This window comes from Podarcis pityusensis (genome assembly GCF_964106645.2).
Source record: "Podarcis pityusensis genome assembly, chromosome: 14".
NCBI lineage: Eukaryota > Metazoa > Chordata > Lepidosauria > Squamata > Lacertidae > Podarcis > Podarcis pityusensis.
Window position 1 is genome coordinate 37602854 of NC_138039.1, and position 17855 is coordinate 37620708.

At 43.0% G+C, this 17855-nt stretch overlaps 2 protein-coding genes across 7 annotated transcripts in view; both read left to right on the forward strand.

Moving 5' to 3' along the window:
- The window catches only part of LOC308462531 (cell surface hyaluronidase CEMIP2-like), a 101397-nt gene extending 91394 nt beyond the window's left edge, over positions 1–10003 (forward strand). For both annotated transcript variants that reach the window (XM_080980251.1, XM_080980252.1), the window contains 2 exons: positions 2201–2310; positions 9662–10003. In XM_080980251.1, coding sequence (XP_080836377.1) covers positions 2201–2310; positions 9662–9876 — 325 coding nt within the window. In that variant the 3' untranslated portion in view covers positions 9877–10003. The remainder of the gene's footprint in view (positions 1–2200; positions 2311–9661) is intronic.
- CEMIP (cell migration inducing hyaluronidase 1) overlaps positions 1–17855 on the forward strand; it is a 168297-nt gene that overhangs the window by 69755 nt on the left and 80687 nt on the right. Inside the window, exon 1 of one of the 5 annotated variants that reach the window (XM_080980273.1) lies at positions 13199–13751. The exons of 3 other annotated variants lie outside the window; for them this stretch is intronic. Coding sequence is in view for 1 of the 2 variants with exons in the window: in XM_080980269.1 (XP_080836395.1) it covers positions 16110–16153 (44 nt within the window). In the remaining variant the exon portion in view is untranslated. Of the gene's footprint in view, positions 1–13198; positions 13752–15538; positions 16154–17855 lie in introns of those variants that run through there. One more of the 5 variants, XM_080980269.1, reaches the window with a different exon arrangement.

A 17855-nucleotide genomic window follows, 5' to 3' on the forward strand; every position in this document is an offset into this window, starting at 1 on the left:
GTGGAATGCTCTCCCCAGGGAGGCTCGCCTGGTGCCTTCGTTCCATATCTTTAGCTGCCAGGCAAAAATGTTCCCCTTCTCTAGGCCTTTGGCTACTTAAACAATCTATGGCCTTTTAAACCATGTGTGGAGGGGGTTATTGTTTTTCTTGGCTATTATGGTATGTATTGTTGTGGTAAACCAACCTGTGATCTTTGCTGAAGGGTAGTACAGAAATGTAACTAATAATAATATTAATAATTAATAATAATAATATATCCTGCCATTGCTTCCAAAGGAGCCCACAGCAGCAATCAATTAAAACTCATCATCAATCTTCATTACGGTCCAGAGACCCAACAAATCATTACAAAGCAATACACAATTCATACAGCCTCCTCCAGGTTAAACAAGCATTTTGTTTAGAATATAGGGATCATTTGTTCTTGCAACCACCGATAAAAACCTTGCCACTGCAATTAAAACTTTGCAATTAAAACTGCAGCAGCAGCAGCAGCAGCATAGTTGTTGCTGCCGTTGTCAGTTCTCACATTTATTGCATATTTCAAGCACTATTTGTTAATAAAGGCTACTAACATCTTATGAATAGGCGCCTGAGATGATGTTATGTAACCTGAGCAATTCGAACTCATGACTTCCCGGGTTAAAGCCCATGCAGTATTTGCTGCTTTGTACTAATTCTAAGACGCTTTGTACTAATTCTAAGACGCGGGTGGCGCTGTGGGTTAAACCACAGAGCCTAGGACTTGCCGATCAGAAGGTTGGTGGTTCGAATCCCCGCGACGGGGTGAGCTCCCGTTGCTCAGTCCCTGCTCCTGCCAACCTAGCAGTTCGAAAGCACGTCAAAGTGCAAGTAGATAAATAGGTACCGCTCCAGGGGGGAAGGTAAACGGTGTTTCCGTGCACTGCTCTGGTTCGCCAGAAGCGGCTTAGTCATGCTGGCCACATGACCCGGAAGCTGTACGCCGGCTCCCTCGGCCAATAAAGTGAGATGAGCACCGCAACCCCAGAGTCGGTCACGACTGGACCTAATGGTCAGGGGTCCCTTTACCTTTACCTTACTAATTCTAAGAAGTACAGCCTTGTTTACATCCCGCCTTCCTTCTAAGAAGATCAAGGCAGCAAGTATAGGCTTAGCCAATTTTGTCCTCATTAACAACCCTGTGACGTTGACTAGGCTGAGAGACAGTGACTTGTCCTAAAACACACACTGGAGTTTGTGGATGAGCAGGAACTTTTGTCTGAATGTCCAACACCAGCCTTTATATAATCCATGCAGTTGTGGGGGCAGGATGGGAGGGAAAGTTTTTGTCATGCGAGAGGTTTCTTTTGTTGGTCTGGCTTGTAGTGTTAGCCTGTCATTCCTTGCTTTTTAGCCAGAACTTGTTGGTGACTCAGTGGGAGCTAGGGCAAGGCAGAGGCGGAATATAAAAGGTGCTAAGATCCTGTGGGAGGAACCAGATATCACAATTCTGGTTCAGAAACCACATTAGCCAGCTATACAAATCTTCGGGGAGGAGGATATAAAAGGTTAAGGAAGGCCTAACTCTTCAAGATGGGGGGAAGGGGAGACTGCCTTTCCCTGGGGGTTGAGGAAGAAGGGGTTGTAGCACTGAGGGCTGTCTTGTCACCAACGTTATTATTTTTAGTCACTTTATCATTTAAATTTATATATTGCATACGTGCCAAAATGGCTTCTAAGGTGTTTACAATAATAATAAAAAACATACATGATTAAAATACACAAGAAAACATCCTTCTTTAAAATGTACAATGAAATAAGCCACTCGAAAAGCATAACAATTCACGCAACAAGTTCAGAAGGTCAAGTTCAGGGGTATGCTTGCCCTAAACAGAGCCGGCGGCATGCCAATGGTGATAGGCAGGATGGACTTAGCAGGAGTTAGGGCAGTAGTAAAGAGTGTGAGTGCAAGGGAGAGACTCTCTGAGATTTGTGACAACTGGCTGGCTAAATCCCTGCCTGATATACTTGACATTCTTGCTAAGTTAAGATTGTGACACAATCCTTGCCTTATTGCTGCTGTGGGCTAAGTGGAGCTTATGCTTATCACTTAATTCTGGGGGTCGTCTTGTGTAAGGCTTTCCTTGAACTATTAACGATTCCTGGGGAGAGAAAGAGGATGCCATTCTTCCCATTGTGGTATGCATGCTACTGTTCTGTTCTCGTCTTCTCTTCCAGATCTATTGTTCTTGTGTGTACTAGAGACCCTGCCAAAGTCATGGGAACCTCTTTAATGCCTGTGTTCACCACGTTAGGTTCTGCAAAGCCGATTGCGTTCCACAAAAAAGGTGACTATATGAATTATGTGACTTTACATATGGTGAAATACAGTGGTACCTCGGGTTAAGTATTTAATTCGTTCTGGAGGTCTCTGCTTCCTGCTACTTACCTAGTTCTTGATCCACAAAAGTACTTTGTCTCCTATTCCACGACTTCTGGAAGCAGAGAGGAAGAAGAAATGGACAATACTCCCAATGGAGGAATGTATAATGTGTCTAGAACATGGATTGCTTTTTAACTTGTTTGTAAATGATCTCATGCTTTAAAAGAGGATTATACAAATTCATGGAGGATGAATGCCTGCTAGCCATGATGGCCTCCAGAGTCAACAACAATGTGTTTCTGAATATTGGTTGCTGGAAACCACAGGAGGAGAGCGCTCTTGAACTCAGGTCCTGCTTGCAGGCTTTCCTTGGGCATCTGGTTGGCCACTGTGAGAACAGGATTCTGGACTAGGTGGGCTGCAGGCCTGATGGAACAGGTTTTCCTTGTGTTCTTCTGTTAGATGTATGGTGCAGATGTAGCCTTTGTCACCTTCCATTTAAAAAATAACTATAATTTCAGTAGAATGGGAAATTCTGTAGTTCAGAAGCAAGTATGTAAGAAAAGGTGACATGGGCTTTTTGTGGTTGTGGTTCAGTATTGATCCTATTTAGTGAAAACCATTTCCAAAGTGCATGGAGAGCATTTTTAAGTGACCTTTTATTCTTCACTGCTCAAGGTTAGAAACAGACGTTTCGGGAAATCAGACACATGTCCTTGTTCAGCTGTATCCTTGAAGTTGTTTTGGTAGAGGCTCGTTTTCAGACCCAAAAGGAACAGATAAGTTTCAGATTACTCCAGATGGAATTGGCTAGCCTTGACTGTCGGGTGCTTGACGATGATAGCTGTCACTGCTGGCTTCAGTGAAGTGATTATTCCAAGGTTTGGTGCCACACTGGTTGCACTCGGCTCCCCAAAGGTAAACCAGAAGATGAGGCTTGATTTGCTGATTCAGATAAAGTCCATCTAATAGACAAACTGATGCCTACTGAAGTTCCTAAGTACAGCATGAAGGCAATGGGTCTCCCCTATTTTGTTGTTGTTTAGTCGTGTCTGACTCTTTGTGACCCCATGGACCAGAGCATGCCAGGCACTCCTGTCCTCCACTGCCTCCCGCAGTTTGGTCAAACTCATGCTGGTAGCTTTGAAAACACTGTCCAACCATCTCGTCCTCTGTCGTCCCCTTCTCCTTGTGCCCTCAATCTTTCCCAACATCAGGGTCTTTTCCAGGGAGTCTTCTCTTCTCATGAGGTGGCCAAAGTATTGGAGCCTCAGCTTCAGGATCTGTCCTTTCAGTGAGCACTCAGGGCTGATTTCCTTAAGAATGGATAGGTTTGATCTTCTTGCAGTCCATGGGACTCTTAAGAGTCTCCTCTAGTTCTCTGTGATGGAGGTGGCAGCATGGCAGAAACTTTGTGCCCCATTGCAGAATGAACAGGGGCAGGGGCGGGGGCTCAAATATATCAGGGCTGAACTTCAGCACATTTCAAAGCGATACCTAAAGAGGGATACCTCCCTTCAGACCATTAATAAGAGTCTAAAATGACCCAGCTGCATCACTGTTCAGAAATACACTGAGTACATTATCTTGTCACAGTAAACCTTAGATAATGGCTTGCTGTGAACGTGTCAGTCTTGCCTGCTAATGAGAAACAAGTCACTACCCCTGACTTACTGCAGCACCCAAGCTTGGGGAGTCAGGATTATTTTACTCAAACAAGCCATGATCTGCAAACTAGGCATATTCTCATATTACCTTACTAGGTGGAACTGAATACAGGAGTAACTCAGGAAAGTAAGTGCACCTTGGCTTTTATAATAAGGAGGACTCTCTTGTCAACAACTCACTTTCCAGTCTAGTCACCTGAAGAGTCAGGAAGTTGAAGTCCCTTATCACTAACCTGTGTCCCGTCCGTCCTGTCCCCGTCCCCGTTGTTGGACTACAACTCCCATAATTCCTGACTACTGACCTTGCTGGATGGGAGCTGTAGTCCTACAACATCTGGAAAGCCACAAGGTCCCTACCATTGCGCTAAAGCTACAAAACCATTTAGGGCAAGCCTTACGTATCTGTGTCGTTTAGGAACCAAAAACTGCCTCATCATCTCTCTGCTTGTTCCTCAGGCCAAACTGCAAAGATATGCTGAAGCATCCTTCTCTGGCATTCCAATCTGCAGCGCTTTTTCTTTTGAAGTTCAAGTGCACAAGTGGAGTAGGTCCCAGGGGTCATGTAAGGACAAGGACATGTTAGTCCCCTCGCTATTGCAGTTGGAGAAAGGGGGTGCAGGGTTTAGTTTAATTTTCTGAGTTTTGTTTTGTTTTGTTTTCATTGCAAAATAGGACTGGGCGTTCAGTTTGAAAGGGATGTGATAAATCTGGCCTGGTGTGCAAGCAATGCCTGCTCCTGTATTATCCTTTTACTTCGCTTGCCTTTGAACACCCTGAAAGCTGTTTTGCTGGAATCTGTTTCGAGAAGCCAGGCTGTGTGTCAGTAGGACTCTTCCCAGGCTGCAGTTGTGCAGCTGGAAATTGCTTGTCTTTTCATAGTAACAGACTCAGTAAGACCAATCCGTTCATTCTGTAAGCATCTTTATAAAGTATCCCAGTGATCTCCCAACAGGTCAGAAAATCTGTCTCAGCTAGTCTGACATAAAAATGGTGCTTTAAATGGTAGTTTGTGCAAAGGTAATTGGCATATATGCCTTATTGTACCTTGATTTTTTCCTACAGCAATTCAATTGAAGAAGCAGGCAGGCGATATAGCCAAATTTCACTTCTTTTTCCTTTTTCTTGTAAAAATTGTAACACTCTTTAATTGATAATGCTGTCAGTCAGCCAGCTGCCTGTGGTTCAGCTTAGTTGCTTAAGAGGTCAACAGTGGACTTGGATTTTGTTTCCAGTCAGAGATTAGTAGCATTGTTTTGCTTTTTGGTTCTGTGGTTTTCATTAGCACCACCCTTGGAAAGCTGATGCTATCGAACAAGAACTTCAGACTGAAATTCGGCCTGAAGTTTACTGTCATAATAAGGACGGATGAATCTGTTGGTTTAGTTTTTTCTCAGTTTCTCATTTTTTCAGTTTTAAGTTCAGTTTGATGCATTTCCACACTGGCTTGCAAATTTATTTATTTTTTTAAAAGCCCTCAGGAAAATTTATCAGCTTTTTGACCCTAATAAATTCATTTTTGCAAGCCATTTCCCCTAATATAATGCATTTTTTGTGTTATTTTCACAAATGCAGTGCTTTTTTTCTGGAGGAACACAGGGGTACACATACCCCTAAACATTTTGTGATTCTAACAGGAGAAGAAACTAATTTTTAAAATTTTTTTAGTTTCTTCTCTAGCGCAGTGAATTGTCAATTCCATTGCTACCCCTGATGGCGGCCTCATTTCCTTTCACGGTGCTTCCTGAGTCCCAGATGGAATGAGAGTACCCCTAAACATTTTTAAGCGAAAAAAGCACTGCACAAATGTATTCATGCTTTGCCCTAGTATATACACTTTTCTTTCTCTTTGCAGCGCAAGAACAGCATTGCAAAATTCAGAGATGAGCTAATTCCGAAGGGCAAATATGTTTCAGTCTGCATAACTTTGGGAAGTGTGCATTAGATAGGTTTACCTTAAAATGCGAACTGATACAAACTTCTCCCCTAAGCCTAACTTAAAAAGTAGTCATGCTGAATTGCCTCTGTCATATTGCTGAATAGTTTAGGCACAGATGAGCTAATTTTGCTCCTGGCCCTTATTGATCGCCAAGCAACTGATTGTCCTGCTTTTGCACTTGTGTGCGAGTTGTGCATTCCTACAGTATTTGGCAATACAGTATTTTCCTTTTGTAGTGAGAATACAGAGTTTAGTTCCTGGTGGGGTGGCGATTAGAAAACATATTCACAAAAAATGCCTTTGTAAGCAAAAGGCACTGGACTTGTGCTAGGCGATGCTTTCCTCAGCAGTGCATAAATTCCACAACACGGTGTTAGTGGGGCAATGTTGCTCATGTCTCTGAGGGCGCTTGGAGGAGGGACCACAGAGAAGGGGTGTTTAAACTTTCCCCATAGTCCACATTCCATCCTAGACAAATTCCTGTCTGGATCATCACAGTCAGGCTGATTAAAAACCCATCCCCTGCCAGTTTGAAGGTGTGTGGTGGTATTTGCCCTCACGCTTGTTAATTACATTGTCCTACACTTTTGAAAAGGGCTGTCACATTCCACATTTGAGTGATAATGGGAGGAGGAATGCTTTCCGTATAATTACAAAACCAGGTTTTCGCCATCAGTGGATTCGTTAGGCTTAGGTTGGCATCCAACCAATATTTGCAGCGCAGTTGTGGCAACCTGCCCTTCCCTTAGGATCCTGCCCCTCTCCCTGCCATCATGTACTGGAGTTCGTAACAGAGGTCCAAATATGCAGATCCCATTGAACCGTGGGATTTTGCAATGTTCCAATCATATGAATTCTGGCCTATTTGGGGTATGGTGGATCATTTGCAAGTTAGAAATCCTAATACAGGAACAACAGGGAAGGCAGGGAAGTGCTGACCAAAGCAATCCTGATCTCCCTCTGTGCTTTGGCACACAGCTGTCTTTCAAAACCTCTTTGTCAATAAGTATCCCGATTTCAGTAGTGTGTGAAGTTCTTAGCATTAGCAGTCAAAGACATCTAGGTATACTTTCTCCTCTGGAGGTCTCTGGGGCGATTTCCTACCTCTCAAGATACCCATGTGATATACGAGAAGTTCATGATATCATGTTGCAATTGTGGGCCACTCTTCTAGAGAAGAGTCCTTGTAAGTACATTAGGCTACTGAGTGTGGAGAACCTGTGCTCCTCCAGGTGTTTGTGGACTTCAACTCCCAGCTAGCATGGACCATGGAGGATGGGAGATGGGAATCCAACAACATTTAGAAGGCCGCTGGTTCCCCAGTCCTACATTAGGCAAAGCATCGGTGATAGCCATACTTGTGTTGTAGGCCATTGTGTGAAAGACGTTTTGGTCCCTCTTCCCAATTTAGTTTGGGAATGGGAGAGCATCGAAGCAACTCAGCATCTAGCAACTCAGTCTGCTAACAGCTGCATTTATATACAGTAAACCAGGGCTGCATTCAACTCCATTCTTGTGCTAGCACAATGGGATTCTTCCCCACCGGGTGCACCAACTCTATAAGGCTGAGGTGTCTTTGACTTCCTCAATGTTGGGGGGGGGGGCTGGAGGAGGCCAAGCGTGGAGCCAAGCGTGGCACAAACTCCTTCTGAGTGTGAGAGAGGAGGAGCTGCCAGCCATTGAAACCTCACCATGCTGGGCTCCATGCTTGGTCTCCTCCTGACAATACAACATTGTGTGTGCACCCGGTCCCCTCAATCTTGAGCACAAGGCAGCGCCTCTGTTCCCCACTTTCCCCTCCCTGCTCACACCCCAAATCTTCCCCAAATCTGCTGTAGGGGGTTTGAGGAGCCCTCAGAACAGATTTAGGGGGTGTGAGTTGGGTAGGAAAGCAAGTTTTGCTTTGGAGTAGTTAGGTGAACACTTTAAAACAGAAACGAAACATAGCTCCACACCAGGAACAGGAGTTTCTTCACGTCGCCGCTCTGCGTTTAAACGTAAGCAACTATAGCAGTCAGAAAGGGAGGCAGACCAAACAAGTAGCCTCCACTGTAGGAAAGCCTGTGGCAAGAAGCTTTCCAAAAAGTAGTAGAAAGCCGGATGGCCTTAAGACATGTGCCATGATGTCACTACATTAGTGCATGTCTTAGCCTCTGGGAAATTCCCACTGCAGGCCTCTCTGATTGGTAGTGGCAGGCAAGCTTCAGATCTGGCATGCTTCTGTCAGAGGAAAATTAAAAACAAACCAGAAATGTTGGATAACTGCTGCATATATAATCAGATTATCATATGTGACAGTTTGAGATGGTTTCTGGGGCTGGTGGGCCCCCTAGAGTCTTGTGGGTCCTAATGCACACACCCCAGATGGCCAGCATCCACAAGTGGATATTTAATTAGTAAATAAATGAGTAGGTAAATAAAGAGTGCCACTCAGATGTTAAGAAATTTCCACTAATACTGGGATGAAAGCCAGTGTGGGCAATGGACTGGTACAGGAATGCAAACTTAAGAATTGATTCACTAGCACTGGGTCCGTTTATTCTGTCTGCAGTGGCATAGCGTGGGTTGTCAGCACCCAGGGCAAGGCAAGTAATTTGCGCCCCCTAATCTGTGGATTTGCGCCCCCTAACCCTAACCCCCAGATGTTGCGCCCGGTGTGGCCGGCCCCCCCTGCACCCCCACGCTACACCACTGTCTGTCTGTATGATTCCATTCTTCAGATTCTGTTCAAGGGCGCTCAGATATCAGATCTGCAAGTTAACTGGCTTTAAGAAGCTAGGGCGGCAATTATGCTGAGCAATGTCCAACATAAGGGATGTTTAAAGTGTGTGCATGAGTATGTGATATGGAACCTGTGTCTGCTTTTGTCAATAGCTCCTCTCAGATGCATGCATGTATTCAAAAAGGTAAATAGAAGTTGGTTGTCTTAATATTTTGGTCCTGCTGTAAAATAAGGATTTTCTGCTTTGCTGTAATAAATAAAATTAGTATCCCTTTCGGTTATGATCAACTAATTTTTTTATTTGGCAATATAAAAGAGTTAGAGGATACAGAAATGATAATACATCTCTTAACAGTTGCTAGCATAATAATATGCCACAATTTTGGGTGTGGTGGGGGGAATATAAATGCCATTGCTAAAGGATTGGATTTAAGGGTTTGATAGCTGGTTCATACAAGAGTTAGGGGGAAGTATGCAACCTATTTATTTATTTGAAAAACTGAGTTCTTTTTTTTTTGGTATATAATGGCATAATAAGTTAGAGGAATACATCTCTCTTAGTGATAATATGAACGTATCATGTAATGGTTTTATATCCATCTTTATGTCTATGTATTCTTTACTGTTTTATTTATGGGTATGGACTTTTTATGGATCTATTGTATGCATTGTTGTTTTGATATTTTCTCCTTCCATAAATACGAACCATTGTATTTATTATGAACTAAAACACAAGGTTTGAAGAAAGAAAAAAGTTGGTTATGTGGAGAACAAATCGGTTATTGATAGTTTTTTCAAGGAATTTGATCAAGACTGCACAGGAATTTGGAAAATCTAAGATTGCAAAAATTGTAAGGATTATTGTAGGTTATTTGCTTAACGGTCGGATAGTAATCGCATCCATTCTCCCCAACTCCTTTTCTCTTTCTCTCCCTCCCTCTCCCTCCCTCTCTCTCTCTCACTGTCTCTCTCACTCTCTCCATCCCTACAGGTAGTTTTGCGATGCTTGGATATAAAGGAAACCCTACACCCTACTGGATTAAAATCCACAACCACGCTGCTGATCAGAAATCCGCTTCTCTCCAATATTATGTGCCCCTGATGTTGAGAGAGTACAGATGCTCAGTTGATGCAACAAAACTTCAAGACTTTGTGAAAACCGAGGAAGGCAAAACTCCACAAAGGCTAGAAAACAAACACAACTGAACCATACTTTGTTCATTGGCTTGCCTGTAACGAGGGGGCATAACTCTTAGTCTTCTTGTTTTTACAAGATTGTAAAAAAAACAACAACTTTATTTTGCAGCTAATAAATATATTCTGATATGACGAAGTGGGAGGGGAAGTGTAGTTTGTGTTTGTTTGTTTTTCAGAGCCTGTACTCTTTTCGTTTCTATCCAGAATAGTGCTGTGGTTTAAGTCTGGCTGGAAGCCAGACCTCTATCCTGGAAGCTGTGTTCTTTAATCCTAGAAATGTGGAGGTGAGGTGCAATTAATCAGTGAAAAACAAAAATGCATTCTGCATTTGCACAGAGGCACTCTTTGTTGTCATTTCAGTGTATTCCAGGACTGAATGCTGCCATTGGCAATCTCATTATGGGGATGGGTAATGCTAGCCCAACATATATATTTTTAATGTAGCACCTCTCCCTTTCTTCTAGGTGATGTGTGTTTTCTAAATGGCAAAATCAGGAAAATGGCAGCCCATCTTGTATCTACTCTTTCAATTGCTTTAGGGGAAATCCAGACTAGGGATGTCAGATAATTCTGTCAAAGACTGAAATGGGAACAGACATTGCCACAATTTGCATGTTCACCCAAGGTCAGGAATGGAAATTATGCAAGCAGATATGAGCGGAATTCACTATTGTTCTTTAATCCATGAACTTAGGTAAGTAACTGTGTTTGGTGGTATTCAACTACGTTTTACTTACAGTAGACCTATTATGCTCATTCATGTCAGTGGGTCTACTCTGAATAAAACTTAATTGAATACCACATTAGTTTTTTTATTGCCTTGGCATTTCCCTTCCATGGAAATGTGTTGAAAATTATGTCACCTTCAGCCAGAGCAGATAGCAAGACATATAATGTGGGTTTCGGCAGAGGCTGAACTTTAGTGGAACAGAAACAGCACTGGTTGAGATAAACACAGGATAGCACAGAAATCGCTTCCTCCTTGCATCCATAATCCAGACAGTTTACATATTCTGGGCCTAAGACTAAGTTCTGATTAAGACATGCCTAGATGGAATCACTTGCAGCAGTTCCCATAGGAACTGTCCCTATAGGATTTCCTACAAAACAAAATTACTGCATCTGGGATTCAGGCACAAAACAGTTCATCAGTGAATGGATCTAAAGCTTAATAACATACAGTATATGACAAGAACACCTTCTAAGGTGGGGAATGTCACTGTAATAATTACATTCATTGTGTTATTGGGCTGTGTGGTGTAGTGGTTAGGGTGGTACTCTAGGAAATAGGAGATCAGGGTTCAAATTATGGAACTCCCTTTGCGACCTTGGGCCAGTCACTAACCTACTTCACGGGGCTGTTGTGAGGATAAAATGAGGAGGGAGAGAACTATGTGTGCCTCACTTTGAACTTCTTGGAGGGATATAAATGTGATAATAAATAATTGTTGGTCTCAAGAAACCTCCGTTGGGTGTGGAGCTCCACTTGTAAAGCGAAATGGAAGGTGACAAACCCACTTACTTACTTGTCTAATCTCAGAGTAAAAGTTTCCTTTTTCCATTTAACTTGGCATGTGCTGTGCAGTGAACGATTATATAATTTTATCCATCTGCTTTGTGAATTCTGTGCTGGATTTGTAAGCGTTTCAGTCTGGAATAAATTGCCCTTCACTGGGCTCAGGCTCCAGGTTCTTTATATATACCCCCACCTTCCAAGGAACACGATTCTTTCCATCCCCATTTTGACTTCAGAACAACACTGAGGTAGTTTAGGCAGAGAGAGAAGGGTGGCTTCTTCTAGGTCACCCAGGCCCCATCTGCACTCTGCACTTTAAAAACTGTATCATACCAATTTAAACAGCCAGGACTTCCCTTAGAAGAATCATGGGACTGGGACGTTGTTAAGGATGCTGAGAGATGTTAGGAGACCTTCTATTCCACTCACAGAGCTACAGTTTTCCAGAGTAGCTTAACCGTTAATCCTTCTTCCCAGGGAACTCTGGGAATTGTAGCTCTGTGGAGAGAATAAAGGCCTCCTAATAACCCTCAGCTACTTTAACAAACTAGGGAACACAGGTGGCACTGTGGGTTAAACCACAGAGCTTAGGACTTGCTGATCAGAAGGTTGGCAGTTCGAATCCCCGTGACAAGGTGAGCTCCTGTTGCTTGGTCCCTGCTCCTGCCAACCTAGCAGTTCGAAAGCACGTCAAGTGCAAGTAGATAAATAGGGACCACTCTGGCGGGAAGGTAAACGGCGTTTCTGTGCGCTGCTCTGGTTCGCCAGAAGCGGCTTAGTCATGCTGGCCACATGACCCGGAAGCTGTACGCCGGCTCCCTCGGCCAATAAAGCGAGATGAGCGCTGCAACCCCAGAGTCGGCCACGACCGGACCTAATGGTCAGGGGTCCCTTTGCTTTACCTTACTTTAACAAACTACCATTCCCTGACATCTCCCAAGTCTTGAGGAGAAACACCCTGGTCTAAAACTGTGGTGGCTCACTGCTAGTCAGTGATAATTCTGCACTAAATGGACCAATGGTACAATTCCTATGTTCCTAACAAGATCCAGAATCATCTGCAATGTTCAGGGATTTCATTGCATGTTTTAGTGGAAAATTGGTGTTGACAGAATTATCTGAAGGGGGGGAGGAAACGGTTTTGAAAACCACTGTTTTCTTTCTGGTAAGCTTATGGTCTCTTGACCCAGATGTTGTGGAACCCTGTACGTTGATCTGCATATAGAAAATGACATTGATAGAAAGATCTATGTTGGTTTGCGAGGCTTGTTTTGAACAAAACTGCACCTCCTATGTTCCCCCTTCCTGAGGGGGTAAATATTTTCTTCCTGTATAATTATATAGTGGGATTGTGAAGAACAACGTGAAATGGTAACTCTTGGTGAGGCAGGTGCAGCCCATAACTTGCTGAGTTGTGGTCGCTTTTGCTGAGGTAACCAGAGTAGGGTTTCTCTCTTTTCTTTTTCAATTTTTTTTTTCAAATTTTCCAAAAAATTTAAAACACAAACACACAAACACACAAACAAACAAACAAACATACATTCTATTTAAATCCTGGTAACATTATTTAGTGACTTCCTCAAATCCCCTAGGTTGAATTTCATTATATATCATTTTAACAGTTTTCCAAACTCAATTTTCTCAAAAAATTAACTTAGTCACTTAACATCTTTCATTCTTTCAAATTTGTCTTTAAACATCTTAAATTCTATCCTTACATACTTAAATCCTAAGCCTATCTGATATTTGCAAGCTTTTCTAATTAAATTATTTTGACATATTTAGCTAAATAGTCTTTAAATTTCTTCCACAGAGTAGGGTTTCTTGAACAGGTCCCATGCTTGTAGTGGGCGGAGCCATGGATGCCATTTTCGTTTTTGTACAGCAAGCTGCTTTCCACACGCAAATCAGAGATTTACACACACATCCATCCATCCCTCCTCCATCCAGGCCAAAGCACTCAAGGAGCACACAAGAGGTATGGCCTGGGTGTCCCGAGGACTTGACAGACCTAGGGGGGCACATTTGAGCCCTGGGACAAAGGTTTCCTGACCCCTGCCTTTAAAAGACAGAGAAATATCCTGTTCATTTTCAGCTGAACTGTTGTTGGCCAAAGTTTGGCTCCCTGGTGGTGAGTAAGTTCCCCTCTTGAGCTGGCCGTCTTGCCTGCCCGCCTGACATCATTCCACTGACTTGCTTCCAAACCACGGCACACCAATTGCTAACGCGACTCAAAAGTGTGTCAAATAAAACAGGGTTCCTTTTCTCCCCTGAGTGCTGTGTGGCAGAAAGGACACCTGAGAACTGCCAGAAAGGAAACAGATTGAGGAAGGGAAGGAGAACCCAAGAGGGATTTGCTGAACAGCAGGTAAGGGAGCTGTTTTTCTTCTTCTTTTCTCCCCTTTAAAATATTTTTAGTTCTGGAGAGAGCTATCAGAGGAGACCTTGGATATATGATAACCCAAGACATTTTGCATATTTGCACTCCAGGCTTAATACTGCTGTTATATCAGCTTCCTATTTTGTACACTGTGTGCTACGATAGCCCAGCAGTAATTGCATATCCATCACAATAAATGTGTCACTGCTGACAGAAATGTGAATTCCTAAATGTACCGTATCTCGGGAGTATTAAGAGGTGGTGGAAACCAAACGATGTGGTGCACAGAATATGCATTCTTCAAATACTTCCATGCTCACTACGAATATATACCAGTTTTATACCTGTTTTGACTTCTCACGCCTTTGGCCAAAGAAAATCCTTGCTTTTCTTATTTGGGAAGGGTGCTACTTGATTTGCAGCAATTAGCAGCTGTCGTTGATTGTTTTTAAACCCTGTGCCCTGAAAAGCTTCAGCTGCAGCTTTCTGCAGAGAAAACCTCTTATAATAAAGGGTCAAATGCAAGCAAGCTTTCTTCAATGAACTGGGTACCTAGCTCCCAAGCCAGGTAAGTGAGGCAGCATGGCTGCACTGTACACTAAAAGGAATTTGAAATTCTACACCAAGAAATGCTGGATTCTGTGATCTCTTGTGTTCAGATGATTCAGATGAGTTTCATAACATCCTGTAGAATTCTGCTTGTGTTTGTCATGGGGAGAGCTGAGCAAATCTGTTGATTTTGGTTCTTTTCAGTTTTTCATTTCCCCCCGTTGATATGAAATCCAGGTCTCCACATTTCCAGATCACTTTGTGATTTATTTACTTTTCTAATTCCTCATGAAAATTCATCAGCATTTTTGTGTAAGTTTCTCCTAAAGTAGAAGAAGAGTTTGGATTTGATATCCCGCCTTTCACTCCATTTAAGGAGTCTCAAAGCAGCTAACATTCTCCTTTCCCTTCCTCCCCCACAACAAACACTCTGTGAGGTGAGTGAGGCTGAGAGACTTCAGAGAAGTGTGACTAGCCCAAGGTCACCCAGCAGCTGCATGTGGAGGAGCGGAGACGCAAACCCGGTTCCCCAGATTACGTGACTACCGCTCTTAACCACTACACCACACTGGCTCTATATTTTTGTATATATTTTTGTAAGCAATTTTGCCCAATATGCACATTTTTGCAAAGCATTTCCCCCTTTATATTTATATATTCCTAATATAATGCATTTTTGAAACTTATTTTCACTTATGTATACTTTGCCATTTTTAAAAAAATGTGCCTTTTGTGCACATTACTTGACTGAAGTGCATTGCAAAATTCAGAGGTGTGAATTTTGAAGAACAGCTGTGTTCCATTCTGCGAATTGTTTCAGAAAGCTCAAATTAGGTAAATTTGCCTTTAAGTAGCACTGAATTGAATTTCTTCCCCCATCTCTATCATGGTAGGATGCAGAAAACTCTGTAGGCTGTAGGAGCTCTACCACTGGACATAGGGCTAAAATGTGCTCAGTCTCTCCTGAGTTCTGAGGTTCCTTCAGACATTGCCCACATGCTTTCAAGCCTACATCCATAGCCTTGAGGACCAGAAGTGTTGTTTTTTAAAAGGAAACAAAACCTAGAGGTGCTTAGAATGCTATATTTTGCATCTAATAACCAGTTTCGTGCAACTGTAGAAAACCCACAAACCTGCCAATTACTTATTTCCTTGTCACATGGCAACCAATATAAGCAGCTCCAGATTTTTGCCTACAAAAATTTTTGCCTACAGATTTTTGTTTCCAAGAAGACATTTTTTGCTGCTACCATCATGTCAGGAAACATTATAATTTTATCCTAACCCTGACACAGAAATTGATTTTTTGTGTTGAAGGTGGAAGCGGTGGGGAGGAGAGAAATCATACTTAAACAAAGCACTCCTGGGTTTAAACTGAGACAAAACTGTTCTAAAGCATATTTTGTGATAACACCCCCCCTTTTTTTGCTGTGTCTGAGAAGCCTGCCCTCCACTCACCAATATGATATGCCCTAAACTTTCCTTCCAAGGCGAAGGCAGAAGACCTGGCAGCGCAGAAGCAGAAGGAACAATAAGCTTGACCTTCTGGAAAATTACATATGGACTAAATCCTCCCGAAAAGAGGGGGGAGGCCAGGTGAGGTGAGCCACACGTAAACAAGGCTGGTGCCACCGAGGCACAAAGGAAAACAACCAGGGCCCCACCCTCCTTCATAAAAGCAAGCAGTTGCAGGAGCAGGGAATGGCAGATGGGTTCAGCTGCTAGCCTGCTGGGCCACTGGAAAGGCAATTGTTGGGCCGAGTAGGAAAAAATAATCTCTTGATCCACAAAGAATCGATGGAGGACGCGCAAATGCAGCTGAGCTGTCAGGAAGATCACAGGTACTCTTCAAGCTGTTACCTGTCTGTCTGCAATGAATTTGATTTTCTGAATAGATTAGGACTGTCAGGCTTCTGATCTTCAGAAGTTTTTGTTTTTATCCTAGCCACGGATAGGAATCCATTGGTGCCAAAGTTAGGTAGGGGTCAGGGATAAAGTTGATCAGCTTTCATTTAAAGCCAAATTGATCAGATTTGCAGTTTCTGGAACAATACGCCACCTTGCAGAATTTGCACTTCTCTGAATTTTGCAATGCCGTTCTCCAACCAAATGCATGTAGTGAGGGGAACTGTGCATAAAAAAATATGCTCTGGAAAATAACATACAAAAATGTATTATATTAGGATTAATTGCTTGGGGGGGGGAATGTGTACCTTAGTCAAAACTGCATACAGGAATGTACTTATTAGGAGAATTCACGCATTAGGAAAAAATGTTGGTGAACGCTCGTGGTTTTTGTAAAAAACAAAATGTGAATTGCTGCGGAAATGTACAGACCTGAATTTAACGTGGGTTAAATGAGAAACTGCGTGAACCAAAACTGACAGATCCTTCCACCCCAAGTGCCAAAATTGTCTTTTGGAGCCCAGCATGTACGGGCCTAGATAATGGTCTGATGCAAGACACATCCAGGGCAGAACATATTCTGCTTCTGTTTGAACAGCTGCATCTCCCCCAGTACTGGTTGGCTAAAGTAATTTGAGCAAGTGAACTCAGGTTAATTGGTTTAATTTTAAAATCAAAGCTTATTGACAATGCGTTTTTTGTTTGATATTGAAGAATTCAGAGCAAACCTAGTGAGCACCCACTTTCCCTGAATAGCTCAAATCCGGCAGATGTAGAGGAAGGAGAACAGGAACCATCACATGTGGGTGCTATGGGTTTTTAATTTATACAATTAACCCTGCTAATTTGTCCTTCGGAATAGGGACAGGGTTGAGATCTCACGCTGCAGTCGTTTTATATCAGGAGATTGACACCTGCAGTAAACAGCTGTTGAAGGTCCCTGACTAACTGCTTCCTGTATCTACTTTTAGCATTGTCTGCTAATATTTGCTCTTTGGACAGATCCCAACAGCTGGGAATCTTTTCAAAGCGAGCCTCTAGCCAGAATAAGAGATGTAAATCCCACTCTCGCTGTTGCCAAACAGCTTTTTAATGGCTAAGTTTTGCTTTCTTTCTGCCGAGTGGAGAATTTGCAGCTGGAACTGGAGAGGCCTTCAAGATTTTCACTGTGCTGGCTGCATGATAAGCCTGCCACTTTTTTCTTTTTTAAAAAACCTTTTAAAGTGCTGCCTTGGAGGCAGAAATTAAGCTGATGCTGCTTTCCATATCGCTGCATTTCCATGCTGGAAAATGCACCGCTCTCTGCCTCCCGAGAAGCTAAAGGTACAGCTCCCACAACAGCTACATTCTACTTTCACTGTTGGAGTGAATATACCTGTTGCTGGAAATCACAGTGCAGAAAATGCTGTTGCACTCAGATGCCACTTGCGGGCTTCCGTTGACAACAGATTGGCTACTGTGAGACTAGACAGGCCATTGCCCTGATGTAGCAGGCCTCTTTTCGTATTGTTATGACGCTGCATTCATCCCCTCACTCTTGCCATGGTTTGCATGCTTGGGGAAGGCAGGTAGGGAGGAAGGGGAAAGCAGCCCAGGAAGCTCATGACGGGAGGGCAACAATGGGCTCTGCAGCTGCAT